The 22,120-nt window shown below is 47.8% G+C and overlaps 1 protein-coding gene across 6 annotated transcripts in view; it reads right to left on the minus strand.

The window, feature by feature from the left end:
- The window catches only part of Csmd2 (CUB and Sushi multiple domains 2), a 542,274-nt gene that overhangs the window by 435,155 nt on the left and 84,999 nt on the right, over positions 1-22,120 (minus strand). For all 6 annotated transcript variants that reach the window (XM_078025879.1, XM_078025878.1, XM_078025877.1 and 3 more), the window contains exon 3: positions 1,471-1,583. In XM_078025879.1, the coding sequence (XP_077882005.1) occupies positions 1,471-1,583 (113 nt within the window). The remainder of the gene's footprint in view (positions 1-1,470; positions 1,584-22,120) is intronic.

A 22,120-nucleotide genomic window follows, 5' to 3' on the forward strand; every position in this document is an offset into this window, starting at 1 on the left:
CCTTTAGTGTCACTGCCTCAGTCCCCCTCCCTGACCCCCAGACACAGTCCGTGTCCCCAGGTCCAACATATGGAAAAAGGATCTATGGCCAGAAAGACTTAAATATCTCCTGCAAAGGCCTCTCTTAGTAAGGAACTTGTAGCTCAAACTTGGAAAGAATTAGTTTAAATCCAGGGTGAAGCTCTAACCAGGATGACTAAGATCAAGAGTTGATTCGGGGAAGAAATGGTCATTTTTTAAAAAGAGGTCAGGTATTCTTGGGCATACTTACTTTAAAAACAGGTAGGTCTTTGTCAGGAGCCATCAGTTAAAGTGGAGTGGAGTTATGTCAGAAGCCCTCAATTAAAGGTATGTGGAACTTTCTTAGGAGCCTTCTCAGGAATCTTAAGTTAAAAATAACTGAGATCTTTTCAGGAGCCCTTAATTGCTCGGGTTAAAGCATCAAACTGCCTCTCCCATACCCATAATACTCGGGGAGGTTTTTGCCAAGGAGGTAGGACTCGTCTTTGTGTGCCGTGCTCCTGGCCAAGACAAAAGGTAGTGTGTATTTCCTTATTGCTATAGCTTCATTCAAGAAAGCATCACTTATTCTTTTAAGTTTTTAAACAAAGGCTAGGGAAAGAATAATTGGCATGCTTTACTAGGGTGTTATGTCATTACTGTTATTAATTATCATTAACGGTCTTAAAATATGCCTATTAAAGATCTCAACACAAAACAGCAGTGCGGGTCTTAGCCAAGAGCAGCCTAATTACCTATTAATGAGATGTAAATTTCCCAGGGAAATGACAGAGATCTAGAAGTACCACCTTCTGAACTAACATAATAAAGTTAATAATAATAATAGTGTATAATATGAAGATATTAGTGTTAATTTGAATTCTAACACCACATTTAAACAGACTGAGAGAAGTGGAAATCATCTGCAGAGCTCAAACCCCACAGCCCTAATCCATGCTATTAAGGAAAAATTGATTGTTCTTTCTTGGAATGATGTAAATCTGACTTTTTGCAATCACTGTATTGACCTTCCAGCTGCTTTTTTTTCTTTCTGTTACTTGGGAAGGACACACCCCCAAAGACCTAACTTCCTTCCTTTAGTCCTCACCTTGGGCTGTCTCTCTCGCTCTTATTTTCCAAAACAACCTGGGGTACCATATACAATTGAGCCCAGCAGAAAACGGAATTTAAAAAATAAAACACAACAGAACCCAGTTAAAGGGGACAAAGAAGTGGCCATCCCCCGGCCCCTGGGATAAACTCCTGCAGTCAAGCTCTGATTCCCATTCTCAGTTTCCAGGATCGGGGGAGGGGCCAGGGCAGTAACTCAGTTCCTGGTGCAGAACCAGCCTCATGAGAACAGGCCCCAGCTCTGAGTCTGCAGAGCCCTGCCCCGTGGACGGCAGCGTGGCCCGCCTATGGCCAGGACCTGGCCTCTCAGGCTCCCGCGGCCCGGCAGCAGGCACCTACCTTCATAGCTGGCGTGAAAGCCCTGGGCGCTGACTGCATAGTCGCTGATGAGACGCAGGGACAGGATGGTGGCCATACTGACGATGGTGGCTGGCAGCTGAAAGCCAGTCAGCCTGAAAGACAAAGAGGTGCGATTAGGGAGAAGGGCCACCGTGGGAAGGTGCCCATCCATGGCGCTCCTATTGGGTGCCAGCTGGATGTGCATTGCTGATCTAGGGATGGGGACTCTCATAGTTTGGATCCTGAATGTCCCCCAAAGGCTCCTGTGTTGAGGGCTTGGCTGCCAGTCTACGGTGTTACTGGGAGATGTGGAACCTTTAGAAGGTGGAACCTAATGGAAGGGAGTTAGCTCAGTGGGGTGGGGTGCTTTTATTTAGTTTTGCAGTGCTGGGCATCAAACCCAGGCCTTCACACAGGCTAGGCAAGCATTCCGGCACTGAGCTATCCCTTTGGGTCCTCTGTTGTTGCTTCCCAGGTACCCTAAGAGGAGCAGCTTGTTCCACCACATGGTCCCTGCCATGCTGTGCTGCCTCACCACAGTCCCAAAATCAACAGGAATGACTGACCGTGGACTGAAACTTCCATCACTGTGAGCCAAAACAAACCTTTGCACTTTTTAAGTTGACAATCTTGGGCATTTCATCATAGCAACGGAAAGCTGACTAAAACAGGCAGGGATAGGAAAGAAGACTAACTCCAGGCACACAGAGGGTATCCAAAGGCAAAAAGATTCTCAGCAGAGGTGATGAAAACCAGCAGTCAGCTGACAGAGAAGTATAAAAGGGTTACTTCCCTGAAGCCATGGCCTGATAATCCCCAAGCTACAGGTCTGCCTGCCAGGTTTGTTTCTCTTTGCTTTTTCTCCTCCTCTGGTTCCTTTTCTTGTCCCCTTCCTTTCTCGTTGAGGTCCTTTGAGGCTCTGGGTAGAATGCACCATGAATTTATAATTAATAACTTCCAGTGGATAATACCTGTTCACATATTTAGGAAAATACATCCAACTCTAAGTAGCAGAACGTGGATGCTACTTTATGTTTATTCCTTAAGAGGAATGTCCACGGCTTTTTACAGAAATAAGTGCTTACTAGGTGAAAAAGAAGAAGAAAAAAAAAACCCATAACCTAGAAATAGTCATTCTTGAGAGCTGACATGCAAAGAGATGGAAGGATCAATAATGGGATCATATTCAAGGAAATAATTCGATACAAATGGGATCTTGCTGTGTGTGCTTCTGAAATCAAAATGTTTATAGTTTCTTTCTGGAATTTACATGAGGGAAAAAAAACACATAAATGGGTGAAAATAAAGGAAATGTTGAACCTAAGATGATATGCTTTGAGCATAAGATGGTCATTTTTAAAGATTCCTCTAAGGTTAAAAGCATACCACTGGACGTTTGGGGACATATTTATTGAAAGAATGTGTCCACCACTGGGGGGGGGGGGTGTCTATGCACGATGGCACCCACCTGACGGTGCACACACAGGTGGTAGGCAACGGCCAGTCTCCTGGGCACCTCTGTCCTTTACCCTCTCTCTGAGGCTCACCCTGCCTCCTCCCATCCCTCTCGGGACACTGGTGGGGGGTGGGAGTCAAGGTCTGCCTTTTCCCCTATTTTTATAACCTTAGGATAGCTACAGTGTTCCTGTGAGATAGACAGGCTCTCCGGGAGAGGGGAAAAAGAGACCCGGATCTGTGAGAAAAGCCGTGCTTGTCTCTTTGGTTACATGAACATCAGATCCAACGTATGCTTGTACCAGCTCAGTTGGAACAAAAACACAATCAATTTAAATGTCACCAGATTCAAAGACCTCCACATCGTGCCCACAACTGATTTATGGCTAGACGGCTTAACCAAGAAGAAACATTCTAAACTCCAAACATTAAGTGATTGACATGGGATTTGATGCTCACAAAAGCTTGCAGGGGAACCTGCACTTCTCTTCCCAGGAAAATCACTTCCAGAGTAGGAGGCTCAACCCTGAGGACAACACTTGTCTCCTCTTCTCTGACACCAGAGGGATGTCTGCACCCTGCCTTGGGAGTGCATATACTTCTGTTTGCTGTCCTTCTAATAAACCTTTGCCTGTGCCATTGCTTTCAATGGGTCCTGAAATTCTTTTCAGCAGAGTAATTCAAGAACCTGATGGGAGAGCTGAGGGCCCTGGGTTCAGTTCCCAGCACTGCAAAAACAAAACCAGGAACAAGAACCCACTTGGGTTCTGCTTCCTGATTGCCAAGAGCTGAGCGGCTCTCTGTCCACCACAGTGTTCGGCTTCACCCTGGGCCCTGATCAACGGAGTCAGCTCACCATGGGCTGAACTTTGAAACCAAGGAATATGGCTATATATAGGCCAGCAATGGCTTTTCTATGTCTGACCTGTTCAGGGAACTTCTTTTGTTTCTACCTGTCCATCATTTTGCTAGGGAGCTGAGCTGCCCATAGCTTGGGATTCTGATCAGGATCCCACCTGCCCACCAGCCACTGAGCTGGGCGAAGGATCCATCATGGCGCGCCATCCCTCATTTTTATGGACCGTAGATAAGAGAGAAGAGGGCGTACAACCCAGGCAGGGTCCTTCTGAGTCTTCCCGTGGAACATGATGTATAGATCCTAAAGTCTTTTATTTTTGGATCTTAAATCATTAAAATATAAGCCTGGGACTGCCAGCAGTCTTTTTTTATCATCACCTGGAGCCTCTCTGCCTCAGGAAACACAATATCACTACATAAATATTATCAAAAGCTGAGCCGTGGGACAGGAGACAGGGGCCTGGTGAAAGACTCTTGAGATCCTTGATCCAGACACACAGAGATCCATCTCTTCAATGTCTTCAATGCTCATTTACATCAGCCAACATTACTTCCTTTTGTTTTCTTTAGATTTTTTGTTTGTTTTTTTTTTTCTCAAACTAGTTTGCTTTGGGTTTCTTTCTCTTAAAATTAATGAACCTTGAATGGATACAACGTGAAAACTCCAGGGGCCTTAAATATTGATTGATTTAAGTATATGAAAAAAAAAAAACGGGTATGGGTGGCAAAAAACAACAACAACTATAAAAAGATAAAGAGAGATCTGCAAAATGGAAGATTATATGTAATCTAGATGACAGGAAGAAGGTTACTCTGCAGAAAGAGACCTTACAAACCAAGAGGAGAGAAGGCAAAGGGGATGGGCTCTGCTTGCTGATTGGCATGAGCTGAGCGGCTCTCTGTCCACCCTCATGTTCTGCATCACATGATCCATCTGATTAAGGTTAAAACGGAAAAACCTAACCTCAGTCTTTACCTGCCAGACTGGTAAAGAGCCAGCCAGCAGGGGTTAAAGAAAACAGTCCTGCAGTTGTCAAAAGGATCAGGAGATACCACGAATGACTCACGGTACACTTGACAAATTAAGCAAAAGTGACCTCTTCCTTGGAAAGCACATCTGTCCTTCACTTAACCAATGAAACAGATCATTTAAATAGCTTTGTAACTGTTAAGGAAATTGAATCAGTAACTTTAAAACTCCTTACAAGGAAATCCTCGGGGCCAGATGGTTTCTTTCACCAGAGAATTCTACCGAACATATAGAGAAGTATGAACAACGAATCTACCCCACACAAAGCCTTCCAGAAAACCCAAGAAGAATCCTCCCAGACTCACATTATGAGGCCAGTATCACTCTGATAACCAAAGCCAAAGGCAGGAGGAAGAAAAAAAAAAACTGAAGACCAATGTCCCATGTGAATCTAAACACGGAACTCTTAAAATGGCAGCAAAGAAAATTTAGTTGTTTTTTTTTTTTGAAGACTCCCAAAATTTTTATTTAGGTAAATTACGTCTATCAATATTTACTACTAGAAATTTTAAAAGGAAATTTTGAAATGATTATTAATTTAACAATAATGATTATTTTAAATAATGTTGATTTAACAATAATGATCATTCAATAATTAACACAAAAATGTTTTTATGAAAATAACTCAAGAAAGGAAAATAAATTTGATGAGAGAAAATAATACAGTCTTGCACATCTGCGAATCTCTTTCATGTCTGGTTTAGTAGCAGACAGCTGGATCCTCTTTTGGCTTCCGCATTCCATTTCTTAGATACAATGTTTTGGTTGAAGCATGGGGAGAATATAAAACTTCACATGGATATGCTGTTAGAAAATTTAAAAAAAATTATACTGGGAATTGAAGCAGGGGCATTTTGCCACTGACATATACCCCCAGCCTTTTTAATTTTTTTTTAATTTTGAGACAGAGTCTCACTACGTTGCTGAGTGCCCCACTAAATTACCGAGGCTGGGCTGGAACTTGCAATTCTCCTGCCCTGAGGCTGACCTCCTCAGTCACTGGGATTGCATGTGTGCCCCACTGCACCCAGCCACAAGTGATGGTTCTTTGTTTTGTTTTAATTAGTTTTACATGACAGTAGAATGCATTTATGCACTCTGATATATCACACATAGATGGGATATAATTTCTCATTTTTCTGAGTGCACATGCTGCAGAATCATATTGGTCATGCAGTCACATATATACATACAGTAATAATGTCAGTTTCATTCTACTATCTTTCCTATCCCCACATCCCCTCCCCTCCCCTCCCATCACTTCCCTCTACCTAATCTAAGGTAATGTTATTCTTCCCTAGTGCCCCCCCACTTTATTGTGAATTAGCATCCGCTTATTAGAGAAAACACTCGGCCTTTGATTTTGTGGGATTGGCTTATTTCGCTTAGCATGATATTCTCCAACTCTAGCCATTTACTGGCAAATGCCATATTTCACTCTTCTTTAAAGCTGAGTAATATTCCATTGAGTATATATACCACATTTTCTTTATCCATCAACCCTGCTATCCCACTCCTTGGTTTATACCCAAAGGACTTAAAATCAGCATACTATAGTGACACAGCCACATCAATGTTTATAGCAGCTCAATTCACAACAGCTAGACTATGAAACCAACCTGGGTGTCCCTCAATAGATAATGAATAAAGAAAAATATATAAAGTATATCTACTCAATGGAATATTACACACGCTGTGTTAGCTGATACAGAAAAAGCATTTGACAAAATTCAAAACCTATTTATGACCCCAAAACAAACTTTTGGGAAACTAAGATCAGAGGGAAACTTTTCTCAACTTGGTTAAAAAAAAAAAAATCTGTAAGAAACCGGTTAATGGTGAAATACTGAACGTTTTCCCCTAAGATTAAAAATAAGACAAGACCGTGGTGACCCAGCAGCTCAGGAGGCTGAGGCAGGAGGATCACAAGTTCAAAGCCAGCCTCAACCAAACAGAGATGCTAAGCCACTCATTGAGACCCTGTCTCTAAATAGAATACACAAATAGGGCTGGGGATGTGGCTCAGTGGTCGAGTGCCCCTGAGTTCAATCCCAGGTACCAACCCCCCTCAAAAAAAAAAAAAGGCATGAATATAACTAATAATCATTAGAACATCAGCAAAGGACATTTTACCAAAGAGGCTATATGGATGACAAGTAATCATACAACAAGCTTTTTGACATCTGTAGCTTGAAGGAAATGTGATATTAGGAGTTCAATAAAATATCAGCACACAGCCATTTGATCAGCTAAAATAAAATAACCACAATACCAAACGTCGGTGATGATAGGAAACAAGGCACTCTTACAAACTTCCAGTAGGAATAAAAGAACCCACAGACACTCCGGAAATAATCTGGCAATTTCTTTCTTTAAAAAAAATCACATGCTAATTATGTAACAACTGGACTCCTGTCCATTTATCCCAGAGAAATGAAAACTGGAAATCCACACAGAAACCTACGCCTGATGATTCAAAGCAGCTTCCCTCCCACAGCCAAAATCTGGAAAACCACCAAAATGCCCTGTAACAGGTGTCTGATAAAACAAACCCCAGATCCATGCTGTGGAATACTATGCAGCAGTCAATGGGAATAGACGATGGGCACAGGTAACAGCTCGGTGTCCTTCACGGGCATCACGCTGAGTGAAAAGAAAGCTAACCTCAAGAGGCCCCACGCTGTAGGAGTCCTCCCACATAGCATTCTGGAAATGACAGACTCATAGGGTGAAGAACAGATGAGCAGCTGGCAGAAGTTAGGGATGGAGAGAGCAAGGGAAGCGGCTGTACCCCCTGAAGGGGCGCGGCCTGAGGAGGGTAGGGAGGGCGATGGAATCATTCTGCATCCTGAAGGCAGGAGGAGCCCTAAGAAGCTTCCGGGATAAAATGACACAGAAGTCTATCCCCACACACAGCACCAGTGTCCCTGCCTGGTTTTCCTAGAGTGCTACAGGTATGTGGGAGGGAACCAGTGAAGGGGACTGGGGGAAGGGGACATGGGACTTTCCCCACACGACCTTTAAACTTCCTGCACACCTGTGATTACTCCAAAATTAAAATAATATGACTGACTGCATTCGGTACCTCTCTTGGACAGTGCCCCAGCTCTCCACCAGGTCTGGGTCAGGATCAGCATCTCCCTGGACTAGACCTTGCCAGACTCCTCACCCGAGCTGCCTTCTGTTCATTGGAACCCCCAGACTTCTCCCTCCCCAGCCACCTGCGCTGTCTGGAAATATCCTGCCCACCACAATGACAACCCAAGTCCCAGGGTCCCATTCTTGTGTCCCTTGGTCTCCTGTGGATGTCCCCAGGTAGCCGAGACTCCTCCCTCAGATCTAAATGTTCATGTCTCCAGGGACAGATTGGTGCGCCCCATTGGACCCTCACCATTAAAATTCCATACTAGATCATGGTGCACAATTTTTTTGACGTGCTTTTGTATCCAATTCGCCAGAATTTTATTGACGGTTTTTGCATCTAGGTTCATCAGAGATATTGGTCTGTAGTTTTCTTTCTTTGAGATGTCTTTGTCTGGTTTCAGAATTGGGGTGATGTTGGCCTGAATTTGGAAGAGCTCCCTCTTTTTCTATTTCCTGAAATAACTTGAAAAGTATTGGTATTGATTCTTCTTTAAAGGTTTTGTAAAACTCCACTGTACACCCATCTGGTCCTGGGCATTTCTTGGTTGGTAGTCTTTTGATGGCTTCTTCAATTTCATCCATTGATATTGGTCTGTTCAAATTGTGTGTATCCTCCTGACTCAGTCTGGGCAAATCATATGACTTAAGGAAATTTATCGATGTCTTCACTATCTTCTATTTTATTGGAATATAGGTTTTCAAAATAATTTCTAATTGTCTTCTGTATTTCTGTAGCATCTGTTGTGATATTGCCTTTTTCATCCCGTGTGTTAGTCATCTGAGTTCTCTCTCTTCTTCTCTTCGTTAGCATGGCTAAGGGTCTGTCGATCTTATTTATTTTTTCCAAGAACCAACTTTTAGTTTGGTTAATTTTTTCAATAGTTTCTTTTGTTTCCATTTCGTTGATTTCCGCTCTGATTTTAATTATTTCTTGCCTTCTGCCACTAATAGGGCATTATGTAAAAATGTGGATGTGTAAACCGATGTGATTCTGCAATCTGTATTTGGGGTAAAAATGGGAGTTCATAACCCACTTGAATCTAATGTATGAAATATGATATGTCAAGAGCTTTGTAATGTTTTGAACAACCAATAAAAAAATAAATAAAATTAAAAAATAAAATAAAATACCATACTGTCCCCGACAGGCCACACACCTATCTGGGACCTACAGGGGGCTAGGCCCTGGTTGCCTCCCCCACCCCGTGGGCCCAGTTCACAGCAGCTACAACTCAGCTCTCACCCACACCCACCAGAATCATGCCCCTGGGGGTCCTTCCCAGGCACAGCCTGGGGACAGCCTTCTCTTCCAACAGCCCAGCGCCATGGAGGAACCTCAAACTTCATTAGGGCTTCTGCCATGCAGCCGTCTCTGGGAATGGTACTCCTCCCCCGACTGGAAGCGGTGGGTTTTATTCCCCAGTTAGTTCCACGGTATTTTTGCACTGCCATTAAAGATTCCTAGACCCTAGTTTCTTGGTGCTATATTGACACAAGCTGTGAATAGCTAATGTACACTGTCAACAAACAATTACAGTTTTATCACTGGCAATATATGGAATTGCAGCTTGCTAGGCATTTTCTCTAATCAGACGTTTACCGCGGCTCCGTTTCCCGGAGTGGGTGGATAATTCTGGCATGGAGGAGTCTCAGGTGGGGGAGGGGTGTGCAAGCTGGGGCATCCCCCTCTGGAGACGGGAAGCTCGCTCGTTCCCCTCCTCCCCACCCCTCAGTATGTCCAGGTTGATTGTAGAACAGCCACCCCCCCCTGCCCCCGTCAGGAGGAGTTCTCATGTGGCTTGGGGAAATGAGCAAGGACACTTTGACACCTGCCCATTGTTCACGGGACAAGTCTGCATGCCGTATTAAGAGGAGCAGCGCGTCCTTCAATGGGGGGAGCCAGACTTGGTGGAAGAGGTGGGGGGATAATGGAGAGCACGGTGCGAGACCCTGTTGTGGGTGGTGATCCTCCCCGGTGACTCTGCAGACAGCAGCGTTTTACAAACAGGTGGCCCGGCCACACATGTCAAGTGACACTCATCTTCTGCTTGACTGGGCCTTATTGCCCTTCCCACCTCCTCGGGCACCTTTTCTTTGCTTTCACCCTCCTGTCCAGAGCCATCCAGAGTCTGAACAACTGGTGATGTCCAGACTCCAGCCTAGAGTCCACCCGCAGCTCCCCCTGTCTTTAGGGTCCAGAGAGGGGTCCCTCACATGGTCTGCAAAGCCCTGGAGGTTAGCGCTGCTGCACCCCCCACCTGGCTCGGGCCCCTCCAGTCTCCTGGGTCAGGGGCAGTCAAGGGTGGGCCGAGTGGCCAGCCTAGAGTGCAGGCAACTGAAGGGCACGTTTCCTGTTCAGAATTTGAAAAAATAGAACAACACTGACTTTGAAAGTCCACTCACCACCACGCGACCACAACCCAAATGACATCAAGGCAAACCCCTTCCCTGCCTCTCCCCGGCGCCCTCCTTGCCCTGGCGGCCCCCTCCTTGCCCTGCCGGCTTCGGTTCCTCCAGTCCCCTTGCCTCTTCCTCGGGTCCTCGCACCTGCCCTTTCTGTTTGCAGCGCTTCCTCTCCAGGACCCGTAGGAATTGTCTAGTCAACTCTTTCTCATCATCCAGATCTGACTGTAAATGTCTCCACACTGTTTCTGGCAAGATGAGTTCCCAAACTCGTCTGTCCTGTCCTGGCAAGTCCCTGTGGAAGTCCCTGGTATTTGTCACCCAGCACCCAGGCATTTCCAATCTCTCCTCTGGGCCCCTCCCCGTCCCTGCTGAGGTCAGGCCTGGCCATGACCAGGCTCTGGCCAAGGAGTTCGGGTGGCTGGGAAGTGTGCTGTTTCTGGGCAGGTCCCTTGAGCTGCCTACGCCCCTTTTACTGAATTCCTCTCTTTCCCTGCCACAGTGATCCCTGGCCTCTGGGAGCCAGGATCCCTGAGTGTCACCCCTGGGCAGAGCCCCTGCAAATGCTCTCTGTGCACGCAGAATAAATAAGAAATAAACTTTGGTGATCAAGCCACTGGGATTTGGGGGTTGTCTGCCACTGCCGTGTTTTCCAGTGGGGTTTTGTGAGTACGCAGGCCTGGTGAGACCAACGGATTGGGACACATTGAGAGAGAGTTTGCTACAGTTTCCAAGAGGAGGGGGTGGCCTGTGCCACGCAGGGCTACAGGAGGAAGCACCAGGGTCTGTCTGGAGGCAGGAGGAACAGGGGAGTTGTGGGCAGGGGCCTTTACTGTGGTGCCCCAGTGAAGGAGCAGGTGGGCAGGGCCAGCAGATGAGCGGAGCTCAGACTGGAGTCCAGAGGAAGATGCCCTCAGCAGTAAGGTCCCCAGCCCCGGGCTGGTGAGTGGACCAGGAGCAGCTCAGCTCTGAATCGGTTGCTTTGCAAGCAAAAGACACACTCCTGGGTCAGCTGTTTCCCGTCCCAGTGTGCAAGATCCCGAGATGTCAAAGCATCTGAAAAAGAGCTGGGGAGAAAGCTCAGTGGACAGCACCTGCCCATGCTTGAGGCTCTGAGTCCAGCAGCTCCCCTTGCCCTGAGGGTCAAGGGAGGGGTCCTTCACGTGGTCCATAAAGCCTGTGCGGCATGGAGGAGTCTCAGGTGGGGGGGAGGGTGTGCAAGCTCGGGCATCCCCATCTGGAGACGGGGAGCGGAGACAGGAGGATCTCAAGTTGGAGGCCAGGCTGGACAAGCTAGCAAGGCCCTATCAAAAATAAAAATAAAAAGGGGTGGGTGTAGCTTAGTGGTAGAGCACCCCCGGGTTCAATCCCCGGTATCAAGGCTGAGGGGTACATCAGAGGGAAGAGAGGAAGGCACTTGGAGGGTAGGAGGGAGCAGGACGTCCTGGTAGGAGGGTGAGACCGTCCAGCGCTGGAGCCAGCCCAAGGGGCCATGGTAGCAATGAGGCCTGCTCCAGGTGTGGAGGCCGGGGAAGGTGCAGAAGCTCCGAGGGTCAGTCTCCAACATGCCCCAGGGTGTCCGATGATTAAACAGAAAACTGGAAAATGCTGCGTTAAATACGGTTAAGGACTTTTCAGAAAGCAAACAATGTGGGGCTCAGTGGTGTATGCCTGTAATCCCAGCAGCTCGGGAGGCTGAGGCAGGAGGATAGCGAGTTCAAAGCCAGCCTCTGCAAAGGCAAAGTGCTAAGCAACTCAGTGAGGCCCTGTCTCTAAATCAAATACAAAATAGGGCTGGGGACGTGGCTCACTGGTCGAGTGCCCCTGAGTTCAATCCCTAGTACCCACCCCAAAAATAATAAAAACAACAGAAAGCAAACAAACAAAATAAAAGCACTTGTGAGGGCTTGTATTCCGCTAACTCAATGTAAACCTCCAAAGCAAGAATAGATTATATATAACAGCTCCCTAATCCATTTGGTCACACAGACTTTTATTCTTAGCACATCGGGTGCACTTGGGTGCTACCGTGGTCCTGAGACTGCTCAAGATCCACATCTCCAAAGTCCCCAAGGCAGACGGTTCTTGTGCCCACTGGAGACTTGGAGGTCTTCGTAATAAAACCCCATTTCTGCAGGTGATCTACTCTTTATTGCGACTTTGAATCTTCAAGAGCCCAACTAATATAAAATTATCCAGGAATAAACAGTAATATAGCAAATTGGACCTTTATTGAATGGTTCTTATTTAAGGCTCTTAGCATATCAAACAGTGATATAAAAAAAAAGACACATCAATTGACCTTGGGAATAAAAGAGCAAATGTAAGCAACATTTGTCACACTGACAGGCTTGGCAAATAGTGTTTTGATTTGCCGGCAGCCCTGCTCCAGACAGAAGCCACTAGTTAGATACATAAACCATTAAGCTAAAAACAGAACTATCATTACGGGCATCATCTAGTAATTTGCAGGTAATTGATGGACATTAGTCATAATCACACACAATGCACAGACATACACACACACACACACCCCTAGAGACACATATTCTCTCTGGCAATTCCCATTTGCATTTCATCAAGAGCTTCTAAAACTGAGAAACTTGAAAAAATTTGGCTGTCAGTGCCTTTCTGTATGGATCTCCTAGACCCTTTTATTCTCAGAGCCTCCTGTGGGCTGGGGTGCTACGGAACCCTCTCAGGGAAAAGGCAGGTGACGGAGGTCAGGCTGTTGCTGCACTGGCCAGGAGAGCATTGACACGCTGATCCTGGAATCCCAGAAGAGGTGGTTGTTGTGCTGCTCTAGGGTCTGAAGATCCTTGAAACATCACCATTTCTGAGGGTGATTTGCCATTATTAACCAGATCCCTGATGGAAAAATCAACTTCTGTTCTTCTCCAGAGAATCTTCCCCACCTGTCCAGAGCCACTGTCTCTGCAAACCTCTGCTTTTAGTGACACAGGTACATTGCATTTTAGAGGGAGGATACATTGGCTGCAAGCAATGCCAGTTTCCCAATCAACATACACTGGGAGGATGCACACCAGCTTTGGAAGACAGATCTGGAGACAGAGCAGCACCCCCTGCCCTCCACCCCCACCCTGCTAACCCTGGCTGAGGTCTAAAAACAGGGAAGGAACGGTGCAGGTGGAGAAGGCAAATCCTCTAAGCACACTCCCTGTCAGGACCCAGGACTGGTTCCCACAGGAATGCCCCGGGGCAGCCTCTCCATGCACTCTATCCTGCAAACCCCCAGTCTGTGTTTCCAGATCACCACCCAGTGTGATGTGAGATTTTCCTGGGAAAATGGACAGGTGATCTTGGGAAACTCTACATGTGAAATAACGTGGTTTCCACTGCGCTGCGCGATGCTCTCTCTGGGTGCTACAGAGAATTTGCAAGGATGCTCCGGGATATTTGTGTGTCCAACCGACACTGTACATCACTGCTTCTCTTGGGAATTTAAAACTGTTGTTGGCTCTAGGGAGTTTAATTTCAATGTCAAGCTACATTCTGTCAGATAATATCATATATTTGCAAAGCTGGGGTTTGGTGGTTGGTGTAATATACAGTACGTATCCTGGGGAAATCAGCATGGAACAGGGTAGGAGGGTGGTACTGTTCCATGTGACCCCATGATTGGAGGCAGTCAGTGCCCACCAGGTATTCACATGCCATTAGTGAGTGATTGTGGTTAAGGATGAACTAGAACTATTTTTTTTTCTTAAATTTGTAAGGATGCTAGTTATTTTTCTAGTAGCTTTGAAATTGTTAAGGGTATCCATACTTATTTAGTTATTTGAACCTAATTATGTAATAAATGGAGCTGATGGCTATTTCTTTTAGCCTTTGAACACTAAGGCAACGTTAGAGACACTGATGGCAACTGGAACTACAAGATTTTGAGCACTGTTGCTGGAGTGTATTAAAGGCTCTGAGAAGTTTCATTGCAAGACAAATAAACACACTTGGAGCCAGCGTGCCCTGCGGTACTTCAGCTTGATCAACCTTCTCGACAAGCCTGCGAAGTCTAAATAGATGTCATCCATGATTTGCTCCATGCTCTGATAGGTTCAAAAAAGACACCGGAGGCTGACTTATTAGCACTGGTAACATTTAGAAACTTTGCTCATCTATCATTCATGCAACAAATTCATGGGCGCCCTATTAAATGTCACATACGCTGCGTGGGTCTCAGGATAGAAGTTCACAAGATATAGACTCACCCTCAAGGGTCCATAAACATCCAGAGAGCCAGCCACTTTCACGACTGCCACTTCTACCATTCTGGATCAAGCCCTATCCACCTCTTGCCTTTATTCTTGCAGTAGTCTCCTAACTGGTCTCTCTACCCTCCATCTTGTCCACCTGCAGACCATCTTCAACACAGCAGCCTGAATGACTACTTGAAGTTGGATTGTGTTACTTTTCTTCTCGGAATCCTTCCACTTGATTTGGGATAAAAGCCAAACTCTTGACCTAAAATCACCAAAAAGTCCTCTGCCACCACTCCATTACTTCTCCTTGTCACCAACCAGCTCCATTTATTCACTCACTCTGCCCATAAATGCCTCTTGCTGTCCCTCATGCACACCTGACAAGTTTCTGCCACAGGGCCTTTGCACCTTCCACTCCTTCATCTTTCTCCAGCAATCTCATCTCTTACCAAAATGTGTGTGTGTGGCTAGTTCCTTCATCTTCTTCAGGTCTTTGCTCACATATCCTTTGCACCAAGTTGACGGCCACTCTATTTCATCTCGCAACCCTCCCCCCTACTCCTGTACCACTTCCTGGCTCCTGACCCACCTGTCCTGAATTTCTCCACAACACTTACTGAGCATTTGAGACACGATATTTGACACCTCTTTATTGAGTCCACCTTCTCCCACTAGCCCATGAATTTCTCAATGGCAGGGATTCTTAGCCATTGGTTCACTTGATCTAACCACAGCATTTGAAAGCAGTACTGGGCACACCCCAGGAATTAATAATTCGTTTGATTATTGCTGAAGACACAACGAGAATGCCGTACAGTGAGTGCAATGATAGACATGTGCCCGGGGAGTCAGACATCCCCAGCCCGAGCTGATCCAAAAGGAGAAATTGTGAGCCAGTCTCCAGAGGGCGGAAGGGCCATGGTAGGGAAGGGAGGCCGTTCAAGCAAAAGAGATGACATGAGCGGAGGAAAGACAAAACCCAACTCTCAGCGTAATTTATGAAATTGTTCCCCTATCAACGACAGGAGAACAAATGGATGCAACCAGATGCTCATCCTCCGCTTGTTTGCCATGACTGCTTAATTACCAGTCTCCCCAAGAGAGGGCATTTTTTTGGAGGCTCCTCAGCCTTCTAGCAGATGCACACATTATTTGCTTCCACAGGGGCCTGACAAACCCGGCCCCAGCGTGGTCACACACGACGGAGACGGAAGCATCCATCACCCGGGGGTGGGAGGTTGGGTTGGATGGGGAAAGGATGGGGCCTTTGAGAAAGAGGGGCCGCCACATTCCAGAAGCCTGATGCTTCTGTACCTGCCTCCCCAAAATCAGGCCCAGGGGCCTCACCCCTTTGGGATGGGAGATGCTGTCCATCAGGGCAGCCCTTGAAGTGCACACCAACTCAGGGGGCTCCGCGGGGCACCTGGGAACCACCCAGGCCCTTGGATGGTGCCATTCTAGCGTAGACATTTTGTTCCTGATGTACCAGGAAGACAAACAGCAACAGGTCTGCAAATATCAACGACCGCCCAGCGGTGTCTCCCCGGGGGTCTCCGTCCTGAGGGCTTTGTGCCACCCGGGCCCTCTGACAGCGGCTGAGGTCCAACTGAAAGAAAGCAAGTGCAGCCCCTGGGACTTCTAGAAAGATCCAAGATGCTGAGAATGTTAGCCAAAGGAGGGGTGCTGCAGAGAGGCCACCCCTTACTGGCTCCTGTGCCGTGATGCTCTTCCTGTTGGCCACCAAATCCATTCTGAGCAATGCTCTTGGTCTGGAAATATGGCGTCTCTGTGTTCCAGAGTGTCTGTGCCAGGTTCATGGCAACATTGGAACATGGTCACTTGCACACGTAGCTTCGCTGGACCTGCATCCTTATCCTTAGGAACAGTTGGGGGGCAGAGCCAGGGCCCCGCACACCCGGGACACATGTCCACTGTTTTCCCATACTCCAGGGACCCGGGGTAAACAGCAGCCTCCAGCGTCATGACCCAAGGGGCACAAACTATGGAGATCCCCCTCGGGGCAGGAGGTGCCTGGGGGTTCTGCCCAGGCTGGGTTTCCAGGGCATGCTGAGCCCACAGCTGTACCTAGGAGCATGACCCTCAAAGGCCAGGTCACAGGTGACAGTGGTTGGGAACCGTGAAAGGTCGACGTGAATGGTATTCCAACAAATTCTCTCACCGTTAACAGTAAAGAGGCTGCACCTGTCAGCTGCACCTGCACAGGGGAGAGGGCGAGGGAGGGGCCGCAGGAGGGTGAGAGGCTGATCTCTTGAGCCTGTGCAGGTGGCTCCGGGTCTTCCTCGGGCTCCCTCTTCCAGTGTCTGTTCTGAACCTGTGGCTCTGCCTTGGCTTCTGGGACTTCTCAGGGCCACCAGGCTGCACAATTCCAAGGGACGCCATGACCCTACGTGGCTCTGATCCTATCCTTGAATTTGGCTTGGACCCCGAGGATTAGGTAAGTGGTGACTGGAGCCGGGAACTAGGTCTTACTCCCTGCTCCCCCTTCGAACCTTTGAGTCACTATTAGTGCCACATTCCACAGAGCAGGAACTTTCCCCACACCCAACATCCTGCCCGAGTTTAAAGAGTGAGATGACACAAAGAAGACAGGAGACCCTGCAGACCGGCTAGGTTTAAGCTGTGTATTCAATTGTATATTGGACCCCGGCTGTCCGCCTGGGCGCCCTGGAGTTCTGGGGGTGGGGGGATTCCTGGAGAGTTCGAGTTGGTTGAGGAAGTTCCGGAAGACGGATTTCCAGCAGTCGGAGGTTCCTGGAAGGCTCGCGTGGGTGGCGTGGGTGGCGTTCAGGGGAGTGCGGGGAATAAAGGAGTTCCTGTTTTGAACCTACAAGTGCCTCATGGCAGCTCGGTTATTTTGTGCCCAGCCAGACTGCGGCAGGAGGTGAGAAAGACGATGTCCAGAAGAGAGGAGATGCCAGGGAGCATCTTTCAGCACCACCTCAGCCTATGATTCAGATCAATGGGAAACTGCAGCAGCCCAGTCCAAGTGGGAGTACCAAGGCCCTTCAGGAATGGATGTTGGGTCGCCACAATCAGTGAAGGACCTTGACCCGCTGAGGCGTATGCTGCAGGCAAAGGGAACGGAGGATGGTGTAGGAGTTAGCCATAAATACCAGCTGTGGCCATTTAACCAGTCAGAGTGAAGGCTATAATTGTTTCGAGTATTTTGTTACTAATATGTTTGCAGTATCTGTGTAGAAACATATCTTTATAGGGAACCTGTGGGTCTCCTGTGTATGTGCATGCATACACACACAGATACATAGTAAGCAAGTGTCTTGGCTCACTTCTCTCTCATTCCCTTGTCATGGAACACGAGGTGTGATGACTCTAAATGTAGTATTTAAGCAGTGGTCATTCAGCATCGCGGCATTTTAGTTAAGAGACAGTAGACCTCGCTGGGGGACTTCTGACCTCCTCTTCTGGGGAGGGATTAATGCATTTTTGCATGGACGCAGGCCAGCTGTTTCCTGTTAGGTGGAGTTGTAAGTTTGCTACTGTCTTTATTCACAGGTGAAGTGTGTTGTAAGGAGCCGTGTGTGGGTGCCAAGGTGACAGAGGAGGGACTTGTGACAGTTAATTCTATGTGTCAACTTTATGGGGTCTGGGGTGCCCAGGTGCTTGGTTAAGCACTATTTTGGGGTGTCTGTGAGGGTGAGTGTGGATGAGATTAACATTTGAATCCGTGACTGAGTAAAGTAAGCTGCCCTTCCAGTATTGGGTGGGCCTAAAGAAACAAAAAGGAGAATTCACTCCATCTTACTTTTCCAGCTGGGATGTGGGTCTTCCCCCTGCTGTCCAGAGACAGACTGTAACTTGACACCATCACCTCCTGGGTCTCCGGCTTGCCCCCTGCAGATCCTGGGACTTCTCTACCCTCCTGACCATAGGAGCCAATGCCTTATAATAAATTTCCTGATAGAGTTTATTGATATGTATTTGTTAATTGCCTATCTTCCTCTGCTGAAGTGTAAACTCCACGTAGAACAAAGACTTTGTTCTTCCAGTTACCCTAGCAGGAGCAGGGCCCAGCACAGTGCCTGGCACTCACTAGAGGCTCAATAAACACATGTGAAATCAAATGAATCCATGAGAAGCTGGTGATGCCAGAGAAGCTAGAAAAGAATTAAGAGGGCAGAAAATGCTTTGGAGGAGACAGAGGAGAGAGGGTCAAATGGGACCGTGGATTTGGCGATGAGGAGAATGTGAACTGTTCCAGGGCAGAATCAGTGGGTGGTGGGACTGAAACTGGGGTACAGTGGGGGAAAGGAGCCAGTGGAGTCACCGAGTTGGGACAGCTCTCTGAGGGTGACTCTGAAAAGAACAGGGTCCGTGGAAAGCTGCCTTGAAACAAAAGACGTTTTGTCCCCAAATGAAACATGCTCGTCTGTACCTGCCCCTCCTGTCCATCCCTTCCTGGGGCTTCTCTCAGCGCACACTCCATGAATCATCTCTCATTACTTGATTTTTTCATCGAAGAAGCAAGTTCATGGGCTACAGCCTTACATCCATTCTCTAGGCAGGATCATAATTGATACCTTAAGTGACCTCATTAATCAGCAGGGACAATTAGAAGGATGTCAGTGGAGGACAATTTGCTGGGTCACCTGTCTGGGGAAGAAAGAAAGGCCACCACGTGTCTGAGCTGGAACAGGACACTTCCACGGGTGACTGACTCTTCAGGTCCCTCCAAGCAGGGAGACAAGCAAGTCCCCAGGGAGGACAGACCTCGGGGGCACACACAGGCTCCACGTGGTCCAACTTATGACGGAGCTCTGCCACCCTGGAAGCCCTCTGCGGGTCCTGGTTCCTTGGAGACACGCATCTGCCTTGCCGTAGGGATCCCCGAAAAGACCAGTGGAAACCGCTTCAGTGGATGAGCCAGAGTCAGCTGCAGCGGGGCCACGTGGGCCATTCCAAGGCGACCTCTGATGAGTGTTTCCATCCAATGAGAACCCCTTACGAACTGTACCGCCGTCTCCGTCCCTCTTTTAAAACTGTACAAACACGCATGCAGGGTGGCAACATCCTTATAAAAAATTATTTCAAATGACCTGTAATCACTGGACCTATTGATGAGGTGCCGCATGACAACACAACACACAGCTGAAACTGGGGTACAGTGGGGGAAAGGAGCCAGTGGAGACACTGAATTGGGACAGCTCTCTCAGAGAATGATCAAGTCACTCCTGGCTTTTGTTTTGTTTTGTTTTCATATATTTTTTTAAAATATACATAATATTGGGATTCATTCAACCTGATGATACAAGTGCAGAGTATAATTTGCTTCAATTTAGGGCCCAGTACCTCCCCTCCCCTTCCCCTCCCTCCCCCATGCATTTCCTCTACTGATCTTTCTGCTATTTAGCTAGAGTTGTGTGTGTGTGTGTGTGTGTGTGTGTGTGTTTTAATGAGTGCATTATAGAAATACATAAGAGTGAAATTCACTGTGGTATATTTTATACATTTTTGAAGAGTTACCAGGTGGGAAAACCAGGGAAATGTGGTAGGTATACCACACTCTGACTTCAATAAGGCATTCAGAAACTCAAAAAGGGGAAGGCGGGCTCCACATTATCACTTAGGACCTGTTTGTGGCTGACTCGACTCCTGTACAGACAGCAGCTGGGACTAAGGCTCCTGTGGCCTGAGACGCAGCTACCTCCTCCATGCCACCCTGCCCACCAGAACTTGTAAATGAACCCCAAATTCTGGAATAACCGTAGACTTACAGAGAAGCTACAGGGGGAACCCAGAAGTTCCTATTACTCTTCATCCAACTTCTCCTAACACCTTACATCACCACGGTTCGACTGAAAAACTAAGACATGGATGTTGGTATTTTACCACTAACTGAGTGATGAACGTGGTCTGTATTTCACCTTTTTTTTTTTTTTTTTCTTTCTGTTGCAAGATCTGGTCCAGGCTACCACATACATCTGTGTTATGATTTTCAGTTTCTTCTCTGGGAACGGAGACAGTGCCACTGGTCAACTTCAGCCTGACAGGAAGCCAGAGGGCTGCCCAGGGAGGATTGAGACCTAGATTCAAAAGACCCGCCCAGGCTTCGTCTAGAGGACAGGCCTGGAAGTCAGGCAAGAGCAAACTTGGGTTCTAGACCCAAACTAGAAAAACTAGTTTCCGAGCAGGACATTGCCAGACATCCTCGGAGGTCACAGTTGACTCTGTGACTTGGGGCTCAACTTTCTAAGACTAGAGTGTCCTAAGGAAGCGGGTAATAATTCTGCTCTCTCCCTGTGGGTTTCTCTAAAGGTTTTTATTTTTCTCAATTGTTTTTTAAAATAAAAATCTTTCAAAAATGCACACAAGAAAGGATCGAGGATACCATCACCAGCACCTGGGTATTCAAGACCCCCCCCTAAGGGACTGCTGCCCCACTGGGCCCCCGGGTGGCTCTCCCTCCCCTTGGTAACCAGCCCCCTCCTAGTATGGTCTCTGCTTTTTCTCCCACAGGTCACCGGCTCTTACCCCAAAGAATTAACTAACAAGGGAAAAGCTCTTCAGCCATACAGAAGGCCAGGCAAGTCCCTAAATATCACCACGATGTATGCACTTCACCCCTCTCACCGCTGTGCCTGGACACCCCCCATCCACCCCCGGCTACCTCCATCTCTAATTTCTGCTTTCAGACTCCGCCGGAGGCACCTCCTCAGCCACACCTCCCTGGTCCCCCCAGGTGCTCCCCGCTCTGAACTCCCCTCCGCTGAACCCCTCTCCCCAGAAGACACCGGCTCCTCTCTTGCCTTCACGTTTCTGCTCAAACCCTGCAGCGCTCCAAGATCGGGGCCGTGCGTGCTTCACCTCTGGATTCCGGGTGGCAGGGTGATGTGCTTGGCGAATCGTTGAGAGGCCTGAAGTTTGGTGTGATCAGAAAGAAAACAGTCTTGAAAACTAGTAGCACTTGGGGTGAGCACCCCGGCTCCACTGGGTGACCTCGGGCAAGTTCCTCTGTGGACTGAAGGGTCAATAATGGTATCTGCACCCTCCGTGGAATACTAAGATAATCCAGTGACTTCACCCGGGTAAAATGCCTCGATCGGTACCTGGCCCACAGTAAGTGCCCAATGGTGATCATGATTTCTGCCAGAAGGGTCAGCACCTGGTAGCCAGAGTCACCTGAGTTGGGTTTCCAAGAGGACCTGGGTCAAGGTTTTGGGTGGAATTGAGTTTAGTTGGAATTTGAGTCCAATAAGTCCGTGAGGGGTGGGTAGGGGGGGTGACACAGGAAGAGGAAGCAGCCAATAAAGGGTCTTGGGTCACCTTAGGTGCCATCGTGAGTACGCAGAGCTGGAGCCGGGTGGCCCTGGGGAAGGGCTGGGACAGGCAGCGCATGCACCTGAGTTATCCCAATGCAGGGAGAGGAGGTGGGGCCAGCTTCCCTCCCCACTCCTGAGGACAGTAGGTCCACAGTGAGCTATGGCAGGACCTGCTAGGCACCCCTGCCTCCCATGGATACCTGAACAGAAGAAAGTGCGGAGGCACATGCCCAGCAGCACTTCTG

This window comes from Ictidomys tridecemlineatus, chromosome 11, assembly GCF_052094955.1.
Source record: "Ictidomys tridecemlineatus isolate mIctTri1 chromosome 11, mIctTri1.hap1, whole genome shotgun sequence".
In the NCBI taxonomy this organism is placed as follows: Eukaryota; Metazoa; Chordata; class Mammalia; order Rodentia; family Sciuridae; genus Ictidomys; species Ictidomys tridecemlineatus.